Genomic DNA, 21,205 nt, shown 5'->3' with positions numbered 1-21,205 from the left:
TATTCCAGGTTCTCATCACATCTATTCTAGCCTATTATAATAACTTCCTAATTGGACTTCCTCTCTCCAATTTTACCCCTTCTTAAGCCCATCCTCCACAATGTTGTCAAATCAAATTTCCTAAAGTACAAATCTGACCCTCCATGCACTCTACATTCTAGCCATAATGACTTGCTTGCTGTTTTTCACACATATTTTGCTATCTCCCATATCTGAAATGTTCTTCCTCCCCACTACTTAGATGCTGTGATTCCTATTTACCTCCTTTAAGACTCAGTTCAGATGCCACCTCATCCATCCATCCTTTCTCAGTCCCCATAGTTACTGTCTTCCCTTCTAAATCTATCTGGGTTCTATTCTGTGTATATCTTTTGTGTGCCTCTGTTTCTCTCCCATGTTACAGATAAAAGAGTGGTTGGCATAAACTGCGACTGCAGAAAAATGGTTTCAAGATATTGTCTTGAGTTAAATCAAATATAAAGTGGTCGCCAGGGAAAAATTCCCAAATATGAAATATACAAGTCAGCTGGGTTTTTATGGAGATTTTAGTTAATACAAATAAGGAATTAATGAAAGAGAGAGAGTAAGAGGAAACAATGAGAAAAGGGCTAGGCCAGCCTAGGCTTTAAGCCTTAAGAGAGAGATCAGTCAGTCTTTAATCCACTCACCACAAGATTTGTCCCAAGCAAGATTCTAGTGTTCAGAGAGACCCACCAGTTCAGCTCCTGAGCTCCACTTCAGCTTCCAAGGCTGAATTCCTTCAGAGAGAGTTCTCTCAGAGAAAGTTCCCTTCTCTCAGCTTCTGACCTCCATTTAAAGAGAATTTTCTCCTATGTCACCTCCCCTAAGTTCTCACATCTACCAATCACAGTAGACGTTTTTCCAAAGGACAGACCATTCTTAATTCCCACCTGAGTAGACTAAACTTTTGGGTAATTCACACCTGAGTAGACTAAAACCTCACACCTCTTTTGTTAAGGCTTGTCCCTTACAAGTTCACAAGTTGCCTGACCTTCATGGGTACTTAACACCTTCCTAAAAATAGACTTAGCTTAAGGCTTTTGCTTCACTATAGGTATGTTAAGTACTTTTTCATTGTTCAGTAAAGAGTTTGCAACTTTATCTTCCCCTAAAGTATGCTTAAGTATGGGTGGAGTAGAGTTCTCACATTCCTGACTAAGTCCCTTCATTGTTTAAAATGGGGAATGGTCTTAACCAAGTGTTCTGAAGTAGGGTCTGAGAATTTTTAAGATTCACACCCATTAGATTGTAAACTGATTGAGGACAGGGATCATTTTTACCACTTCTTTGTATTCCCAATGTTTAGTATAGTAGTTGGCACATAATAAGTTTATAAGTGTTTGTTGATTGATATCCTTGATCATATTCTCTGTGTGTATATATGTATGTCTGTCTCTGTCTTTCTCTCTGTGTCTCTTTTTAATGATTGTCTTTTTTGCTTTGTCTAGATGTCATGATTTCTAAAACCCTATCACACTAATAATACATTCTAAATAAAAACAAGTCAAAGTATATTTAACACTTTGTCTTGTGGTGGGGAATAATGTTTTCCAAATAAACTTTTCCAAAGTTTAACATTTTAAGAATTTTTTGAAGATATACTGCACATTTATTTGCCTTTTTAAGCATAGCATACTTTTTTTAAAATTATATTTTATTTGATCATTTCCAAGCATTATTCATTAAAGACATAGATCATTTTCTTTTCCTCCCACTACCCCCCCCCCCCACCCCCCATAGCCGACGCATAAATCCACTGGGCATTACATGTTTTCTTGATTTGAACCCATTGCTATGTTGATAATATTTGCATTAGAGTGTTCATTTAGAGTCCCTCCTCTGTCATGTCCCCTCAACCACTGTATTCAGGCAGTTGCTTTTCCTTGGTGTTTCCACTCCCATAGTTTATCCTTTGCTTATGAATAGTGTTTTTTTCTCCTAGATCCCTGCAAATTGTTCAGGGACATTACACTGCCACTAATGGAGAAGTCCATTACGTTCGATTATACCACAGTGTATTAGTTTCTGTGTACAATGTTCTCCTGGTTCTGCTCCTCTCGCTCTGCATCACTTCCTGGAGGTTGTTCCAGTCTCCATGGAATTCCTCCACTTTATTATTCCTTTTAGCACAATAGTATTCCATCACCAACATATACCACAGTTTGTTCAGCCATTCCCCAATTGAAGGGCATCCCCTCGTTTTCCAGTTTTTGGCCACCACAAAGAGCGCAGCTATGAATATTTTTGTACAAGTCTTTTTGTCCATTATCTCTTTGGGGTACAGACCCAGCAGTGCTATGGCTGGATCAAAGAGTAGATATTCTTTTGTCGCCCTTTGGGCATAGTTCCAAATTGCCCTCCAGAATGGTTGGATCAGTTCACAACTCCACCAGCAATGAATTAATGTCCCTACTTTGCCACATCCCCTCCAGCATTCATTACTTTCCTTTGCTGTTATGTTAGCCAATCTGCTAGGTGTGAGGTGATACCTCAGAGTTGTTTTGATTTGCATCTCTCTGATTATAAGAGATTTAGAACACTTCTTCATGTGCTTATTAATAGTTTTGATTTCTTTATCTGAGAACTGCCTATCCATGTCCTTTGCCCATTTATCAATTGGAGAATGGCTTGATTTTTTGTACAATTGATTTAGCTCTTTAAACATAGCATACTTGACATAATTTAATACCCCAAAATAGCTCAATGTAGTGAAAAAGGACCATGGAGTTTGAATGAGAAGATTTAAGCTCAAGTTCTGACTTTTCCATTTAATAATTTTATTATATTCAACAAGTAATTCATTGCATGAAGAGACTGGACTAGATTATTTTATTGGGTCTTGAGAGTTCTTAACATTCTGCAATTCTACTGTGTACTTTACTCAACCATTGATACTTTAGTTATTGTTGATATATGCAGATCTGTTGAGTTTTCCACTAATGCTGCTTTGCTTTTGAGTTTTGTTTTTTATAGGCTTCTTCTTTTTACCTTTTTCCTTGATGCACACTGATACATTTTACTGTTTTTAGCGTATCTGCCTCTAGTTATCCTTGCCCCTCAACTTCACTTTTTGTTTATAAACTTATGTGATTGTGTCTGAAATGAGAGTCAGGACTCTCTGAAGAATGGCCTGAGACTGCTGGCTAATTGACTTTTCTATGAGATTTTACTATGTGCTCAGCAAACAAATTAGACTCTCTAACTGACCCTCTGCATACAGAAGACTAGAGCTTTGTATTTTTTTTTTGTTGTAAAGATTTTCTATGTAAAAGCCCTTCTTAGTTGTTAACCAATTTATTTTAATAAGTTAGTACTCTTTTTCATGAATTGTTCTGATGTCACTATGTTTACAGGTTCATTTATGTAGTTCCCACTTATTACTCCGGCGGGCAGCAGTTGCATGTCTTCGTCAACTTGCACAGCGAGAAGCTGCTGAAGTATGTGAATATGCTATGAGCCTTGCAAAAAATGCAGGAGATAAAGAAAACAGTGGCATCAGTAAGTGGGCCTTACATTTCAGCTTCCTTTCCATTTAAGTATATGTATTTATGAAATAATATGCATATTTTAGTAAGAAATAGAATTTTAACATAAAATATAATTAAACTTTTCACACTTTGGCAGTTAAACTCATATATGAACATTAATATTTTAATACAAACATCTCTAGAAATCCATTGTGTTTTTTATTTTGTTTTCAGTGTTGAAGCTCTTAGTAGTAAATGAGATGACTTAAAGCCAAAAGTATGATAGGCAATCAATTGGAGATGATTAAAAGGATTTCCAAGGATCACTCAGGGGACAATTGAGGTTAAATAACATGAATTTACTGTGGAACCTGTTGGCTCAATTTTTTAGTTTTATTTATCAATACTCCACATCCTAGAAACTAAAGCAGAGAAAATGGATAAGAGTTTACTAAGAATTGAAGGCTGACAAAGTTCATGTGGCAGGAAACAAAGAAATATAGAATCATAGTTTAAAATACAGTTTAAAACATTTTTCTTGGGGTCCAGACAGTAACAAGACAAGTGAAGATAGAAGGGAAATGTTGGGTCTAAAGAATAAGGTTGAGGGGTTGAGAAACTGAAGATAGCAGAGAATATAAGTTTCAGTAGGAGTGAGGAAGAAGGGTACATGAAAGGATGAATGAAGTTTCAAATTTTAGTGTTTGAGATCTTGGATTCTGGCATTCTGAATGATGGTGACATTCAATCTGTTCTGCTTAAGAGTGTTTGGACTATAGTAGATATAAGTATTTACAAGCTGAGAAATTTGAAATTATGTATGGGAATGGAAGTTAGTATAGATGTCAAAAGATCATTGTAGAGGATAGAGTAGAAAAATATTAATATTATCTATCTTCTTTGAAATTAAAATGATCTTGTAAATAGTTATGTACTCAAAGATGATAATTATAGCTATTAGCAAATGATATTTCTTTTATATTCTGTCCAAGTTTTGTGACATGAGGAATAGTTGGCTTCATGAAAAACAAGTCTTCTAGGGAGCAGCTAGGTGGCTAGATCTGGAGTCCAAATGTAGGACCTGGGTTCAAGTGTAGCTTCAGACACTTCCCAGCTCTCGTACCCTGGGAAAGTCATTTAACCCTATTTTTCTAGCCCTTGCTCTTTTATTTAAGGTTCTTAAGTAAGAGTTTAAAAAAAGACACAACTAAGACTTCTAATTTCATTATCTTTTTTGATAGGGTTACTAGACTAGTAGATTGGGAAAATGTTATAGATATAATTTGTTGAGATTTCAGCAAAAAAAAATTTGACAAAATCACTAGTGCAGTAGTGAATAGTTTCTTATGGAAAGGTTGGATACTTGATGAGCCTCTAGCTATTTTGGCAGAAAAGGTACACTTGGGAGTAGTTAATTGGATATTCCCAAGGACTTGTCATTAATGAATTTTTGTTATGGAGGGTTCTAGAGATTTGTATTTGTCCCTGTGATTGATACCAAATGACCTATATAGAAGCAAAGACCAAATATCTGTCAAATTTGCAGATGATAAAAAGCTGGAAGCTAACCTTTTAGATTACAGATTTAAGATCCAAAAAAATTTCTGAAGGTTAAAAGGTAGAATTGAATTTAATTTGGCACAATTTAATAGAGATAAATAGAAAATTTTCCACAAGTTAAAAATGTCAGCTTCTTAAGAACAAGCTGGGGGAGACAGAGCTAGAGAACAATCCATCTAAAAGATCTTGAAATTGAAATGAACTGTAAACCCAGTGAGTTAACAATGTAATATAGTAGTTCCTCTCTCAACTGCCTCAGCAGAAGGCTAGGTGATGCAGTCTTTGGCTATATTAAGAAGCTACTAATCAAGACTAGGGAGTTTGTGGTCTTGCTACACTCTAATCTAGTAAGACCATATTCAATCCTTGATGTTTTATTTTAAAAAGGACATTCATTGATAAGTTAGGACATAGGTTAAGGCAGTCAGGACACTGAATGGCCTTGAGATCATCCTATATTATGATCAGTTGAAGACACAAAGAGTTTTTAGCTTGCAGAAGGGAAGACAGAGAAATAAGGGATAGCTATCTTCAGATATTTGAGGAGCTGTCATGTGGAAGAAGGAAGAGACATATTTGTTTGGCCCTAGAGGAGAAACTGGAAGTAATGAGTACAAACTGCAAATAATATTTAGTCCTTTTGTGAGCAAAATTTTCCAACTATTCCATCTTAAATTACATAAAAGTAGACTGGATTGCCTGGGAATCAGTGGATTCCCTTTCCTTGAATGTGTTGTAGAGAGGATCTTTGTTCAGGTGTGCTTTGGAATTTGGAATGTTTTCTAAGGTCTCCAACTCTGAGAGATTTTGATTCAGGTAGGAGAAAAAAAGTGTAGGTTATTGATTTAAAAAAAATTTTTTTTAATCCCTTACCTTCTGACTTGGAGTCAATACCGTGTATTGGCTCCAAGGCAGAAGAGTGGTAAGAGCTAGGCAATGGGGGTCAAGTGACTTGCCCAGGGTCACACAGCTAGGAAGTGTCTGAGGCCAGATTTGAACCTAGGACCTCCTGTCTATAGGCCTGGCTCTCACTACACTGAGCTACCCAGCTGCCCCCTAAAAATTTTATTTTTAAGACTGAATAAACCACAAAAAGATATTTTGTTCTTTTAGCAAGTACACATTGAATGAATTTCAATTTTTTCTTTCATGGTCTATTAAACTAAATGGCAATAAATCAACAAGTTCACAAGTATTTAATAAGCACTTTCTATTTGCTAAGCACAATGCTAAGTACTAATGGTTACAGAGAAAGATAAAAACAGCCTCCAGCATTGAGTTCAATGTTTAGATGAGGCAGACAAAATGCAAACAACTATCTACATATAAGATATATACAAGATAAAGTAGAGATTATCAGGGAGAAAGCTCTAATACCAAGCAGGACCAAGAAAGGCTTCTTCCTGAAAGTGACATGAGAGGCAAACTAAAAGGCATAAGTAAGGAAATGAAAGCATTCCAAGCTTGGAGGACAACCATTAAAAATGTGTGGAGTTGAAAGAGGGAGTGTCTTTTGTAAGGAACATCAAAGAATCCCATCACAAGGTCATATTGAATGTAATGGTATTAAAGATGACTAGAAATGTAGAAGGGAGGGCAGGTTATGAAGAGCTTTGAGTGCGAAATAGAAGATTTTATTTTTTAATGGAGGTAATCAGGAGCCACTGGGGTTTATTGAGCAGGGAAGTGACATGATTAGATCTGCAATTTAGGAAGATCTTTTTGGCAACAGAGAGAAGAATAGAGTAGAGTGAGGAAATACTTGAGGCAGAGAGACCAATCAATAGGCTATTGTAATAATCCAGCCATGAGTTGATGGACCAGTTCCTCCCTCTGGACAAGATATGTCTCATTCTTCTTCCATATGGCAGATCCTCAAATAATTGAAGACATTCTCATTTTCTTCAGATGATCATCATATGGCATTATCTTATAGAGTAGTGGCAGTGTCAGAGAAGAGAAGGACTTGACAACAGATTAGAATGGGGAGTGAAAGAAAGTAATGAGTCAAAGATAACAACTAAGTTGTGAGCCTATATGATTGTCAAGGATATTTGGAGTCTTTCTTTTTTATGGAATGTTTTTTATTCCCCATTACATACAGAAACAGTTTTTAACATTTGTTTTCTGACATTATGTGATCCAAAGTCTCTCTCTCCCTTCTTCCTTTCATCCTCCCCAACGTGACAAATAATGTGGTTATAAATATGCTATCATGCAATACACATTTCCATATTCACCATGTTCTATCACAATATTTATTTAGGGCTTCATGGTACTCAACCCAGGACAATACATAATTGATAATGATGTGGTTCTTACCCTTATTGTCAAATTAATTTGTAATTTACTTTAAAGAGATGGTAGCTAGAGAGTACAGTATTTAATTAGATAGAAATTTGTTGAAGGACCTATAGTTGGCTATTATGTTGTGAACAAGTAAATGTTATCACAGTTGTTGCCTAAGAGTTGAGCCAAAGATGCTATACATGTTCTTTTGTGAAAATTTTTTTACAGATATGAATCCTTTTGCTCCAGGGGTTAGCTCTCGCCGAGACATTCATTGTCGACACCAAGGTGTTAATATAACAGAAACTGGCCTGGAAGGACTTCTTTTTGGAATGCTAGACCGGGAGACTGATAGAAAATTATGTTCTGATATTCATGATACTTTAGGACATATGCTTTCATCCCTGGCAGTAGACAAACTTTCCCATTGGCTAATGCTTTGTAAAGATGTTCTAGCAGCTTCCAGTGGTATGTACTAAATAAGTGTATTTTATTAGAAATAATCTTATAAAAAATTGCCTTGTTCATTATATATTTACCATAATTATCTTGATTAGATAATGACATAAAACATTTATGCCTGTGAAGTTATAATTTGTCTATGAACTTGAAACATGGAATTCTCTGTTTTTGTATGGATTAATTTTTTAGAAAACTAATTTTGAATAGTAAACATCTTTAAAAACCCTTTAATTAATGATTTTTAATATAGTTACCACTTCTTAGTAACTTCTTCCCACAGAAAGCTCCCTTATAACAAAGAAATATAGTAAAGAAAACAAACTAACACATTGGATGTATCTGACAATATATTCCTTATTCTATGCCCGTAGTCTACCATTTCTCTTTTTAGATGAAGGGAATAATACCATTATTAGTCCTCTGTTGGCTTTTGCAGTGATCTTAATTCTGATGCCTTTTAGAATTTTTCTTTACATTTTTGTGGTCATTATGTATATTTTCTCTTAATTCTATTTTCTTTGCTTGTTAATTGATTTTCCCACTGTTACTTTCAGAATCACATATAAGGTCCTGTTTGACATTTTTATCTCTTCACAACTTGATTCCTTTCTACCTTCCAATCTTTATATACTTTACTCTCTATAACCTACACATAATAGCCTACTATTTCTTCCACACAACATTCAATTTCCTGTCTCAGGAGTTTTGCTTTGACTGTCCTCCATGCTGGGAATATTCTTTGTTCTTCCTTCTGCCTCTTAGAATCTCTAATTTTTTTCAAGACTCAATTCAAATGTGATCTACAAAAAGCCTCTCCTTGTTCCCTTAATTACAAGTCTTATTCTCTAAGTTTATCTTCCATCAACTATGAATGTATCTTTTTACATACATGTTGTGTTCCTCATTAGAATATAAGCTTCTCAAGGGAGAAACTATTTTTGTCTTTATTTTTACCTCAAGGTTTATCAAAGGGCTTGGCATATAGTAAGTCCTTAATATATTTACTGACCAGTAGTAAATTTTAATTTTTTTTAAACAAAAGAGTCAAAGGAAAGATATAATAGCTCTACATTTTCTTCTCCTTCTGAAACATTTTTTGACATTTTTTTCAGAGAGAATTTAGTTGAGTTAATGTTTATTTTATTAGAAAAAAAAACCTCACCAATTCTACATTGTTTTTTTCTAAAGCTTTTTTTTCCCCTCACTAACAATGTTGATCCCTCTCTATTTGACTATGGTTTTACACTTCTTTCTTCAGTTAATCTCTTCCTTGTCTTATTTGTTCCTTTTCTATCTTCTTTGCCAATTCATCATCTGGCATCAGTTCTTTTGGTATAGGTATTCCTAAACATCTTTCTGTCTCTCCCCATACCTCCCCACCCCTGCTCCCCTATTTACCACACCTCCTTTGGTGAGCTCATTTGCTCCCCTTGGTTCTGTAACCCTATCTATGCTGATGACTTTTAAATCTCTATAGCTGGCTTTACTAGCTCTCTTGGGTTTTAATATCACTAATTGCCTGTTGGATATCTTCATCTGGATATCCTATTTGTATTGTAAAATCAGTTTGTTCAAAATAAAGCTTACTTTCCATCTGCCTAAACTGGCTTTTCATCCAAGTGTCCCTTTTTCTTTTAGAGATGCTATCTTCCCAATCATGAAAGATCTTCAAAAATAGGTTAAAAGACCATTTTTAAGGGTATGTTGCAAAGAAGTTTTCTTATTTAGGTACAAGTTGCATTAGATGACTAACAGTTATTTTCAAAACCTGAAACTTTATGATCATTGTAACCTTGGAGTCATACTTGTTTATTCTCTATTACACCCTACCTCTATGTGATTGGCAATTCTTGTTGATTCTGCCACCAAAGTAACTCTCACTTTATTCTCCTTTTCTACATTCATATGACCATGACTCTCATCCAGCCCCTAACCGCCTCTAAATGCCTTTCCTGTTCCTCATGTCATTCTCTAAATAATCCATCTTCCACATAGTTGCTTGAATAATATTCTGAAGACATCAATCACTGCCCTGATTAAAAACTTTCAGTCATATCTTATTAACTCCAGGAAATAAAAATTCTTCCACTAAGAATTTAAAGTTCTCCATTATCTGATTTTACCTTGTTTTTCTAGCCTTAGTACTATCATGAATGCACCTTATATTCCAAACAAGCTGTTACCCAAATTGAATGTCTTATTCCTTATCTCTGTATTTGTAGGATCTTTCCCTTATGATTAAAATGTTTTTTCCTTATCTCTGCCTTTCAGAATATTCTTTGTCTTTCTTGAATTCTCAGCAGAAGTCCCACCTCTTTCTTAAAGCCTTTTCTAAATCCATCAATTATTGCTTCTTCCTTTCTCAAATTACAATTCATTTATTTGTGTACACATACTATTTTTGATATAGAATGGAAGATTCCTAAGGACAGGGACTCATTTTTATTTTTGTATCCTTTGTGCCTAATACAATGCCTTGCCCATAATAGAGACTTAATAAGTCTCTTAAACCTCTGTGCTTTTGTGTCTTATAGATATGAGTACTACAACGCCTTTAAGTGGTGGAAAGGATGAAGAATCTGAAAAGAAGGATGAAATGGATGATGATACTATGTTCACCACATTAGGTGAAGAGGATAAATCAAAGCCTTCTGTAGCTCCTCGCTGGGCTACTCGAGTATTTGCTGCTGACTGCTTGTGTCGAGTCATTATGTTGTGTGAGAATGCAGACCAGGCTCATTTTGATCTTGCTATGGCACGTTCAGCCAAACTGAGAAATCCTGCAAGTAAATATAGAATTTTTACATTTGTAAATATTTTTTTTTTACCCAAAAGTCTTTTATTGATTCAATGTATTTTACTGATAATTAAAATATCTTAGAGAGATTAATTTGAGTTACTGCACATTGCCTTCTTAGTTTCTTTTCTTTGTTGTTGTTGTTTGTAAACTCTGACCTTCTATCTTAGAATCAATACTGTGTCTTGGTTCCAAGGCAGAAGAGTGGTAAGGGCTAGGCAATGGAGGTTAAGTGACTTGCCCAGGGTCACACAGCTAGGAAGTGCCTGAGGCCAGATTTTAACCTAGAACCTCCCTTCTCTAGAATGGGTTCTCTAGATATGGCTCTTAATCCACTGAGCCACCCAGCTGGTCCCCTAAGTTTCTTTCTTATCCATATTACATTTAATTTTGTCATACTCATATGTTTATGTGACATCATATAGTTTGCAAAATGGTTTCATATACATTGTTTCATTACTGCCCATAACCTTGTGAGATAGGTAGTATAGGTATTATTGCCTTTTGGTACATAAGAAAACTAAGACTCAAGAATGCTTCCCCCCACAACAGATGTCAGAGTTTGGATTCAAATCCCTGTCTTCTGACTCCAAGTCCAGTGCTCTTTCCAGTATATCTGAAAAATATGAACAATGGGGCTCATACTTTCAAAAATAGTAGTTTTTTAAAACTACTTTATCATAAGCATAAGAAGAACCATAATACTTTAGATTATTTATTAATGTCATCCAATTTTATCCATAATAATTCTTAGTATAATGAAAAAATCTGTTATAACTTGATTTTCTCAAGATGAAAGGATTATTTATAGGCTGAGTCATAGAGAATATCAAAACTTAATGATACAATATTGAATGTGCAAGAAAATTTAAAACCATACAATTTTAGAAAGTAGTATAGGTATTGTGATCTATAAATAGACAGGTAAAAACTTCCAAATAAGAGAACATCTTTCTACTTTCTTCCTGATTAGATACAGTTATTTACAAGACCTAGTCAGACAATGCCCTCTCATTGTCATACTATATCATCAGAAACATTATACAGCTCAGGTAATTTTTATAAGTAGCCTCAATTCTACTAGTCATATGCCATTAATCTGATTGGAATTTTTAACCCTGTTGGGAGAGCTTGGAAAATAAAGTTCCTAGGATTACAGGGAAAAACACATTCCATATATCTGGTTTCCATTCTACTTCTAAATAGTTGATCATGCTAGCATTGATAACATATTAGGGGTTTTTGTTCTTTTCTTTACTATCAAAATGTGAAGTTGGGTTACATTAGCCCAGTTATTTTCAATCTGTTTTATGTAACCACACTTGAACATCCAAGAAAAAATTGGGATATTGCTGTTATGATATCATTGCAATTTCTTTGAAATAATCATTCAATAATAATAGTAGTTTAACTTAGATTAGAAGGCAGTTTATAGCAGTCATTATCCTCATCTCAACCCTCTTAGGTAGGGTAGTACAATTATTATTTTCTCAAAATTATAGATAAAGAATGTGAAACTGAGAAGGTGATTTGTTCACAGTCACCCAGCTACTAAGTGGCAGAAATCGAACTCAGACTTACCTTCTCTGACTACAGATTTGGGGCTTTTTTTAAATTGCCCCATAGCATAATGAAACTATTAGATGAGATTATGTCTATAAGGCATTTCATAAACCTTAAAGCTATAATAAGTGCTAGCTATTATTATTACAATGCCTATACCGTGATTGTGCCATGAAAAAAACATACCTAACTAGATAGAGCCAGGCATCAACATAGCATCAAATTTTACATCACGGTCCTGTCTCTTATTAGTAGCTAGCATAAAGCAGAGGGGTTCATTTTGGACTGTGTACTGGAGATGAATATCAGGAACAACTTTTCCTCCTCACCCCTTTCCCCTCTATTCCCCCACAGCCATATTAGGTAAGGGAAAAACACTAAGGTAAGTCAGTTTTGCACTATCTAGACTAGCTTTTGTTTAAGTTTCTGGACAATATTTGGAAGAGTGGGGAAATGGATGACAAACAAGGCTCTGAGAAACTTGTAGTGGTATGACTAGGATACAACTTTTTTTTTCTCTCCTGTCTTCTTTTTGATGTGGTATCTTTTTTGACCGCATTTTTTTGACATGGTCCTGGCTGCTATACCTTTAGGAATATCAATCATACACGAGCTCCTTTGCTGTCACTCCAAGGGAGTTTTATGTAGTCCATAATTAGGTCTTATACTTCTTAGAAGCCAGGACGGAGGGCATATATAAGAGTAGATCTATCACCTATGGGACAACTAAGCTTATTCCTCCATCAGTAGGGAAAATTGCCTTGCTATGATCATTTTCATGATGAGATAAAGATGCCTCTTTAATAATTCTCTCCATAGATCTACTTGCTTTGTTGCTTTTAACTTTTATCATTCATTAATAAGCATTTATTGACCTCTCATGTTTTATGAATTGTATTAGTTACAGTTGTGGATACCAAGATAAACAGATTTGTAAACCCTCCACAGTTTTTAATCTAAGTAACATATTTGGATTGAAATTTTGACCAAATAGTCAAAGTATCTAGTCCTGAGATAGCAATAACTCTAGAGTGAGAAAGAACCTTGGAGGTCATCTAGATCAACCCAAACTCCTCCAGTCTCTTGCTTCTTTGTAAATGAGAATATTGAGATTTGGCGGTGTTAAGTGACTTGCCCAAAACCACATTAGTAATAGGTGGCAAAGCCTAAATGAGAACCCAAATCTGCCTCTAAATCCAAGGTTCTTTCCACTGTATCATACTGTTGTATCTCAACTTTGTTAAATAAAGATAAGAAGCACAAAAAAAGAAATTTTATTCTATAAAGAGATATATGAAGGAGGAAATGGTGATCAATAATGTTAAATATATAAAATTTACATAAACAGCAATTTTTAATTGTATGAAATAAAAACCATAGGTTAAGAGGTCAAGAAGGTTGAAGTCAGGAAAAAAAACCATCAGATTTTACACATTTAAGAGAATATTTGTAACACTGGAGAGAATAGTTTCAGTTGAAGAAGAAGAATACAAGGTATATTTAAGTAAAGGAGCAAGGAGATAATACTCTTTTTCTAAATTTAATATCTCCATTTGTGTGTTCTATTTATCTCTTAATTTCTGATCCCATCTACATTTTGCCATCTAAAGGAGTTAGTCAAGAATTTTGGGCTTAAGGCTGTTAGGTTTTTCTTTTTAATGTTACTTGTCAGTACAGATCCAGTCTGTACTTTTGTAGTTTTGTAGTTCCAGTATGTGAAAGATTGCCAGAAGTATTGAAGATATAAAAATGAACTTCCTTATGCATGGCTTATTGTTAAGTAAACATGAAAAAATATATGAAGTATTAGCACTTTTCCTTTAGAAATTTATTTAAAGCAAGAAATTTCCATATTAATATATAGAACATATTTTGGAAAGTTTCCACTTTGGTTTTACTTTTATTTTTAGATGATCTTTTAGTGCTCCATCTCTCTGACCTGATACGCATGGCATTCATGGCTGCTACTGATCACAGCAACCAGCTGCGGATGGCTGGGCTTCAAGCACTTGAGGACATTATCAAGAAATTTGCATCTGTGCCTGAGCCAGAATTTCCAGGTCATGTGATTCTGGAGCAGTACCAAGCTAATGTGAGATAATATTTATTAAATCATCTCTTACTGTTTAGTATTTGGATAATAATTTTGAGATCTCTGACTTCTCAAAGGAATTGTCTGAGAATCCAGTCTGTTCACTCATGTCAGGTGTACACTATATCACTATATCATCTGGTAATCAAAGAAACTTTGGTGTGTGAAGATATTTTAATACATTTTTATGAGATCTCATTGTAATAACCATAAAATAAGAATAAGAGCTAATGGAGCTTATGCCTAACTCACAAATGTTTATTAAACTTAACTTAATTGATTGATCTTCATAGGTAAATGCAGCCTACCTGCTGTATAAAACTTGACTACCACTTTTCACAACTATGTATCTATCCCAACAGTGAAGAGGAACTTATAAATGGCAAGAAAACTGCCATCCTTCTCCTGTTAACACTGATGGATTTAACTACCAGTGAATAGAAGTAACTCTAAATTTGGGAATTTAATGTATACTAAAAACTTTTTTAAACTATTGCTAAAATGGATTAAGAATATGACTGATTGTAGTTTCTCACAAATTAAATTTCATCTCCCTCCCATAGCCAATATTTAAATACCAACATCATTTCAATAAACACTTATTAAACATCTGTTGTGTGCAAAGCACTGTGTTTTATTTGGGGGATATAAAGATAATACTAAAAACAATATCTTCTCTCAAGGAGTTTACATTCTGCTGGAGAAGGGTTGGAATACAACATTTATCACATCATAGTCCTCAATCAGACGTTTCCTAAATCCTTTCATTTCTGTGTACCCAATTCTTCTCTCTTTCCATCTCTCATGAATTTAGTAATTGTTTCTATGCTGGTGACTCCCATATCTAAATATCAAGCTCCATTTTCTATCTCCTGAATTTCAGTTCTATATCATCAGTTGCCTACTGGACATTTCAAAGTAGATGTCATAGGGATATGTAAAAGTTAAAGTATCTTAAAAAAATACTTAATTTCTTTACTCTTGTCTCTCACACTTCATCTTTCTTTCAGACTTGCCTATTTCTCTCAGTGGCACCAGCATTTTCTAGTTCTCTACATACTTGGCATACCTTAGCAATATCATTAAGTCCTTACTTTCTTTCATCCCATAGACCTAATCATTTGCCAAGTCTTGCCATTTTTATCTCCATAAAATTTCTGATTTCTGAGAGTTGCCCTTCTGTTCATCCATTCAGCTACCTTAGTTTAGGCCCTTATTTCTTCTTGGACTCTTGCTGTGATCTATTCATTGGTCTCCCTGCCCCAAGTCTCTCATTATTCCAACTGGTTCTCCATCCTAGGGCCAACTAATTTTTCTTAAGCTCTCATCATGACTCCTTGTTCAATCGATTTCAGTGTTTTAGCTTTTAAAGCTCTAGACCCCAGCTGGACCTCAAACCATCTTTCTAGCTTCATTGAACATTATTCCCCCTTTTGCATTCTCAATCCATCCAAATTGGCCTTTCTCTTCATCAAATATGACATTACCTCTCAACTGCATGCCTTTGTACTGACTGTTTAGAATGTACTTTCTTCTCTTATCTCATGGATTCCCTTTCTTCCTTTTGGATGCAGCTCAAACACACTTTATACATTAGGCTTTTTCTTGCTAATGTCCTTCCCCCTAAATTAAACTTTTATTTAACTACTTGGAATCCCTATATTTGCTTTATATTTATTCCATATTTATACTTGTATATATTCTTGTTTTCTTTCTCATTGAAATGTAAGCTTCTGATAGAGACCTTCTTTTCATTCTAAGAGATCACATGGCAGGTGGTTAATAAATGTTAATACTGCTAAGTTGTTACTTTGGGACTGTCTAAAATGAGTCAATAGATGTTATGTTATATAGATTTGATCCTGATAACTTTTTAGGAGGTAAAAGAAAAGTATTAAGGTAGAGAATGGAAGAATTAAAAGTTTCTTTGGCTTTAAGGACATAAAAGTTATCATTTTTATTATTTTCTTTTCATAAATAAATCCCTTGTTTTTCCCTTATCTAGGTGGGAGCAGCTCTCAGACCAGCTTTTTCACAAGATACTCCATCAGACATAATTGCAAAAGCTTGCCAGGTAGGAAAAAATATTTTTTATACTTATTGCTTAAACTTTTTTAGGAATTCACTTCTCTTCTAAAAATGATAAGAAAAGAAAAAAATTAAGTAACAAATATTTCTAATATTGGAAAAATTTGGTGACTTAAGAGTCTTTATATCTAACAAGACATGGAAATCTTAAGTGAAACAAAAATAAATGACAAGGTTAAGAAATGTATAAGGATGGTCTATAAGAGTCCATAAAATTAAACATCTGTAATATTCAGTAATTCAGTAATAGGAAAATTTATGGCCCTTTGCATAGAAGAACAACTGTACAGTAATAATAATGATGATAATAGCAGTTAAAATTTATATAATACTTACTATGAGCAAAGAACTATTCTAAGTGCTTTATAATTACTATCTCATTTGATTATAAGAAAAACCCCAGGAGATAGGTGCTGTTGTTATCTTCAAATTACAAAAGAGGAACCTGAAGCAGACAGAAGTTAAATGACTTGCTAGAAAGCTATTTTCTTATCTTAAAAAAAGATTTCACCACTTGAAATCACTTTGCTATAAGATTAATCAAAGAGAATTTTCTCACATTACTATACTTCTTTCTAAAGTAATATATTCCAAAAGTTTTCAGTAATTTCTAGGTTTTTTCTTTATGGAATGAATTGAATATTCTTTCTATTATCATGTTTTTAAGAATCTAAGGATTTCTTTACTTCATATCAATCTATAAATAAGAATATACCACTGTAATAATCAAGTGCAAGACATGAAATTGGAATCTTTGCATGAGGGGCTTGAGTGGCAGGAACATTGGTTGGAGAGCAAGGCATGCTGGGAAAGGAAAAGTAACCTGAGAAAGATCTATGTGGAATTCTTGGCCTTGATTATTACACCACATAAATTCTAAAATGATTGACTTGAACTTTTAAATATCTACCACAATTGAGTTATACCTTTGCACTTTGGACAAGGAAAAGAAAAATATTTTTAGATTATTCCTGCCTTTCAAAAAAGAAAATATAAGCCATCATTAATTGGTACAGTTGATTGACATGTATCTCAATTAATGAGACTCACTGATTATTTAAATGACTTAGGTTAGCAAAACATTTTTTTAAAATCATGGTAATTTTAGGGAATGATAAACATTAATGTACAGTAAAGAAAATGTAGGAAAACCATTTTGCCTTTTATAGAATTGCTACAATAAAGTTCTAAAAAACATGGTATTAATATATTCTTCTCTGTCTTCCTCTAATAAGTTCCTTTTTCATTCTCTTCCACTTATTCATATTGTATTCTTCTGTTGCTTAAGTTGCAAAAAAAGAATTTTATTTGCTTGCATAAAAAATAACTTTATTCTTATTTGTCCAGGTTTGTAGCACATGGATTGGAAGTGGGGTTGTTAGTGATCTCAATGATCTCCGTCGAGTACACAATTTACTTGTTTCCTCGCTTGACAAAGTACAGGCAGGAAAAGGATCTTCCAGTCAACTTTATAGAGAAAGTGCCACAACTATGGAAAAACTAGCAGTGCTAAAAGCTTGGGCTGAGGTAACAGTTTCCTTTTTTTTTAAGCCTCTGTGAGTTCATTTTAAAATAATTATAGAAAAGACTAACAAAATTGATAAATGTTTAACCAAGATGACTACATAGAAGAGAGCAGGAATAAAACAAACAAATGAGCAAAATGCAATCACCGCAAATCCATAAGAAATAAAAAGAATCATCAGAACTTGTTATGCATGATTATAAACAAAAGTGAGAACAAAAAAGAAGTATTAAAATCTTGAATTTTTTTCATTCAAAAATCCTTACAACTTTAGTTCAAGAACTAAAATAATCAGGAAAACATTTTTCTTTTTATTTTGTCTTAATATTGATGGAGCTGATATCAGCAAAATAGTATAGTGAACAGAGGCTCCATCAGAATCAGGAAGGTATTACTTTAATTCTCTCTTCTGACACACATTGTCTTTGTGAATATGAACAAATCATTTAATCTCTCATTGACCCAGTCATCTCTCTAGGACTGTAAGTAGTAGATGGAGTTTCACTTGTTCTTATCAAATAAAAAAGTTGATATAATCACGAAAACAAAAAATTCCATATTAGGTCAGATATAATAACCAAGTCAGTATTCTGGGTTTTTTTTTGTTTTTTTTTTAAACCTTTATCTTCCATCTTGGAATCAAAACTGTATTGGTTCCAAGGCAGAAGAGTGGTAAGAGCTAAGCAATGGGGGTTAAGTGACTTGCCCAGGGTCACACAGCTGGGAAGTGGCTGAGGGCAGATTTGAACCTAGGACCTCCCATCTCTAGGCCTGGCTCTCAACCCACTGAGCTACCCAGCTGTCCCCCCAGTATTCTGTTTTTGACAGTTGCATGATGAATCTGATATAGGAAATTATTGCTGCTCTTTAAGATACCACTCTAAAGACTTCAGTTAAAAATTTCTCATGTGTCTATAAATTTACATTTTTCAACCAAAAGTTATATGAAATTGCATCACTTTAATAAGGCTTTTAATTGCCATTTGGTTACCTCAAAGTAATTGTAATATATTGATCAATTTAAATAGTATGGCACCCTGTTGGATATATATATATATACATAATCTATAATTATATAACAACATGTAATATAATCTATATGCATATATTAATGCATACAAAGTAATAAGACATTGTTAAATAAATCACTCAAAAGTTCATTACTGCCTTACCACCCTAATCATCTAAACATCAAAATATTGATTAGATATTGATCTGTATACTATATACTCTGGGGATTAAAAATGTATGGGATGTGACTTCTGTTCTGTGAGGGCTTGTAATTTAGTTAGGATTATAAAACTACATCTATGAAAAACAACAAATGCCATTAGAAGGGACAATGTTAATATGATTTTTTTAAATTATAAATCATCTGTTGCAACCCATATCAGAAAAAGAACCTCCTCTATGACATGTCTGAACATCTATCCTTTCCCTAAAGACTTCCAGTAAGGGACCTCCTTGTTTTTCTTACTGCTATGATTGTGAGGAGAGACTGGGAGGGTGGTGTTGCCCTCTATAGGGGACATTGGGGCAGGGGAAGGTTTGGGTGAAAAGATAATAAGTTCATTCCTTTACCTCTTCATTCCTCATTTCTGTACTACTACTTGACATTCTAGAAATGCTCATAACATCAATAACACAAATTAAATGCATAATCACAGAATCTGAAAGTTGTTAGGTATTTCCCAAGAATTCTGTCAAGAGTTCCTTTGAAAGACTGATATCTCCTACTTTCTAATTATAAACATTGATTTATTGCCAATTTCTTTGGAAATTATCCTCTTACAGTAAACTAAGTGAAATGTTCAGATTCATATGAATTACTTCTTTATTATTATGTGAAACTTAAATGAGACATGCACACAAACACAAATTATAGAGAACTTTTTTTCCCCCAAACCAGTATTCTCTCATCTGGTCATATTTCAGGAATCTTCAATGACATCTGAATGAATTTTTCAAGTCCTGGTATTTAATTTCCCTGCCTTCTTATACCAAGCCAGTATTTCTCAGTTTTATTTTATTTACATTATTTCTATCTTTCCCACTCTTTTTACCAAGCATTTCTAACTTCTGTTGCTTTGTTCTCAAATACCTCTTCTGGGAACTTTTTTTAATTCTTCCTCTAGCCTATTTTTTTAGTTTCCTACTTTCACAGCAGCATCTTTTGACTAGAAAGCCTTCCGGTAACTATGAGAATCCTCTTGCTGCTTTAGATCTGAGATAAGGGTTTGCTAATCTACAATATTTAATCAATATTGATAGAGTTGATGGGTATAAATTATGTCATCTCTTTTCACAAATGAAAAAGTGAAAAAGTTCACATGATTTCCAAAATATCTCATGGGATATTATTTTTTTTCTTACTGAATCCTAGGATACAGATCAATCTGTCTTTTAAAAAGAATGCCTTTCTACCATTTTCTTTTACTTTTTTTGTTTTAGCTTAGGCAATCATAATTATAGTAGTAATATTTATATTTGTTGTTTATTCTTGTTGATAAATTCAATATTTCTTTTAAATTAAGACAAGACTTTAGGAAATACGTTTTGCAAGAAAATGAAATTTTCTTTTTTCTGACTCACTTCATTGTTATTTTGATGTGCATAAAATACATTATCAGCAGTTTTTGTGGAATTCAATTTTGGACTCAAAATGCACAACATTTTTCTTTGATTGCCAAATATAACTCTCATAAGGGTCTAACATGGCACAACTGATAAAAATTAGAGTGATAAAACAAAAATGCAGTTTGTCTTCAAAGAAGTTTTTCTCAATTTTCTAACCACATTCAGCAACTTCCCTTAAAATAGTGACAGTTGTAATGTTCCTAATCACGAGATCATTTCTCCAGTAACAGTAGCTGTTCTGCTAACTTTCCTAAATGTATTTCTTTGCTTCAGTAATATGATCAAAAATTATATAATGAAGATTAATAATATACATTATTATATTATACTATTTGAAATTCTCATTGGATTTATTTTTAAAATGTAAATGTCACTAACAGCAAATATGACTTCCCTTAAAGTTGTATGCTAGTATATGGATACAGATCCTTGGTAGTAGAAAAAGCAGACTACTTATCAGCCAAAAGTTTTCCCTCTCTCATATTTCTCACAATACTTGGTTTCAACTTGCTCTTATAGGTACTATAGACTCTTCCCTTCTATCATAATTATTTGTTTCCATGTTGTTGGACCCTTAGATTGTGACGTCCTTGAAAATAAGTTGTGTATCATCTTTGAATTTCTTATATCTTTCAGTGTGTTGAATGTAATCAGAAAGTAATAAATTTTCATGAATTCAATTGAACTGAAAATGATTTTTAATT

At 33.7% G+C, this 21,205-nt stretch overlaps 1 protein-coding gene across 2 annotated transcripts in view; it reads left to right on the top strand.

Moving 5' to 3' along the window:
- Positions 1-21,205, top strand: part of HEATR5B (HEAT repeat containing 5B) — a 147,087-nt gene that overhangs the window by 81,217 nt on the left and 44,665 nt on the right. For both annotated transcript variants that reach the window (XM_007476089.2, XM_001380840.4), the window contains 6 exons: positions 3,375-3,519; positions 7,566-7,805; positions 10,334-10,585; positions 14,070-14,251; positions 16,257-16,325; positions 17,687-17,866. In XM_007476089.2, the coding sequence (XP_007476151.2) occupies positions 3,375-3,519; positions 7,566-7,805; positions 10,334-10,585; positions 14,070-14,251; positions 16,257-16,325; positions 17,687-17,866 (1,068 nt within the window). The remainder of the gene's footprint in view (positions 1-3,374; positions 3,520-7,565; positions 7,806-10,333; positions 10,586-14,069; positions 14,252-16,256; positions 16,326-17,686; positions 17,867-21,205) is intronic.

This window comes from Monodelphis domestica, chromosome 1, assembly GCF_027887165.1.
Source record: "Monodelphis domestica isolate mMonDom1 chromosome 1, mMonDom1.pri, whole genome shotgun sequence".
Taxonomy (NCBI): Eukaryota; Metazoa; Chordata; class Mammalia; order Didelphimorphia; family Didelphidae; genus Monodelphis; species Monodelphis domestica.
Note: the sequence above shows the minus strand (reverse complement) of the source record. Positions and strands in the feature narration are given on the sequence as shown.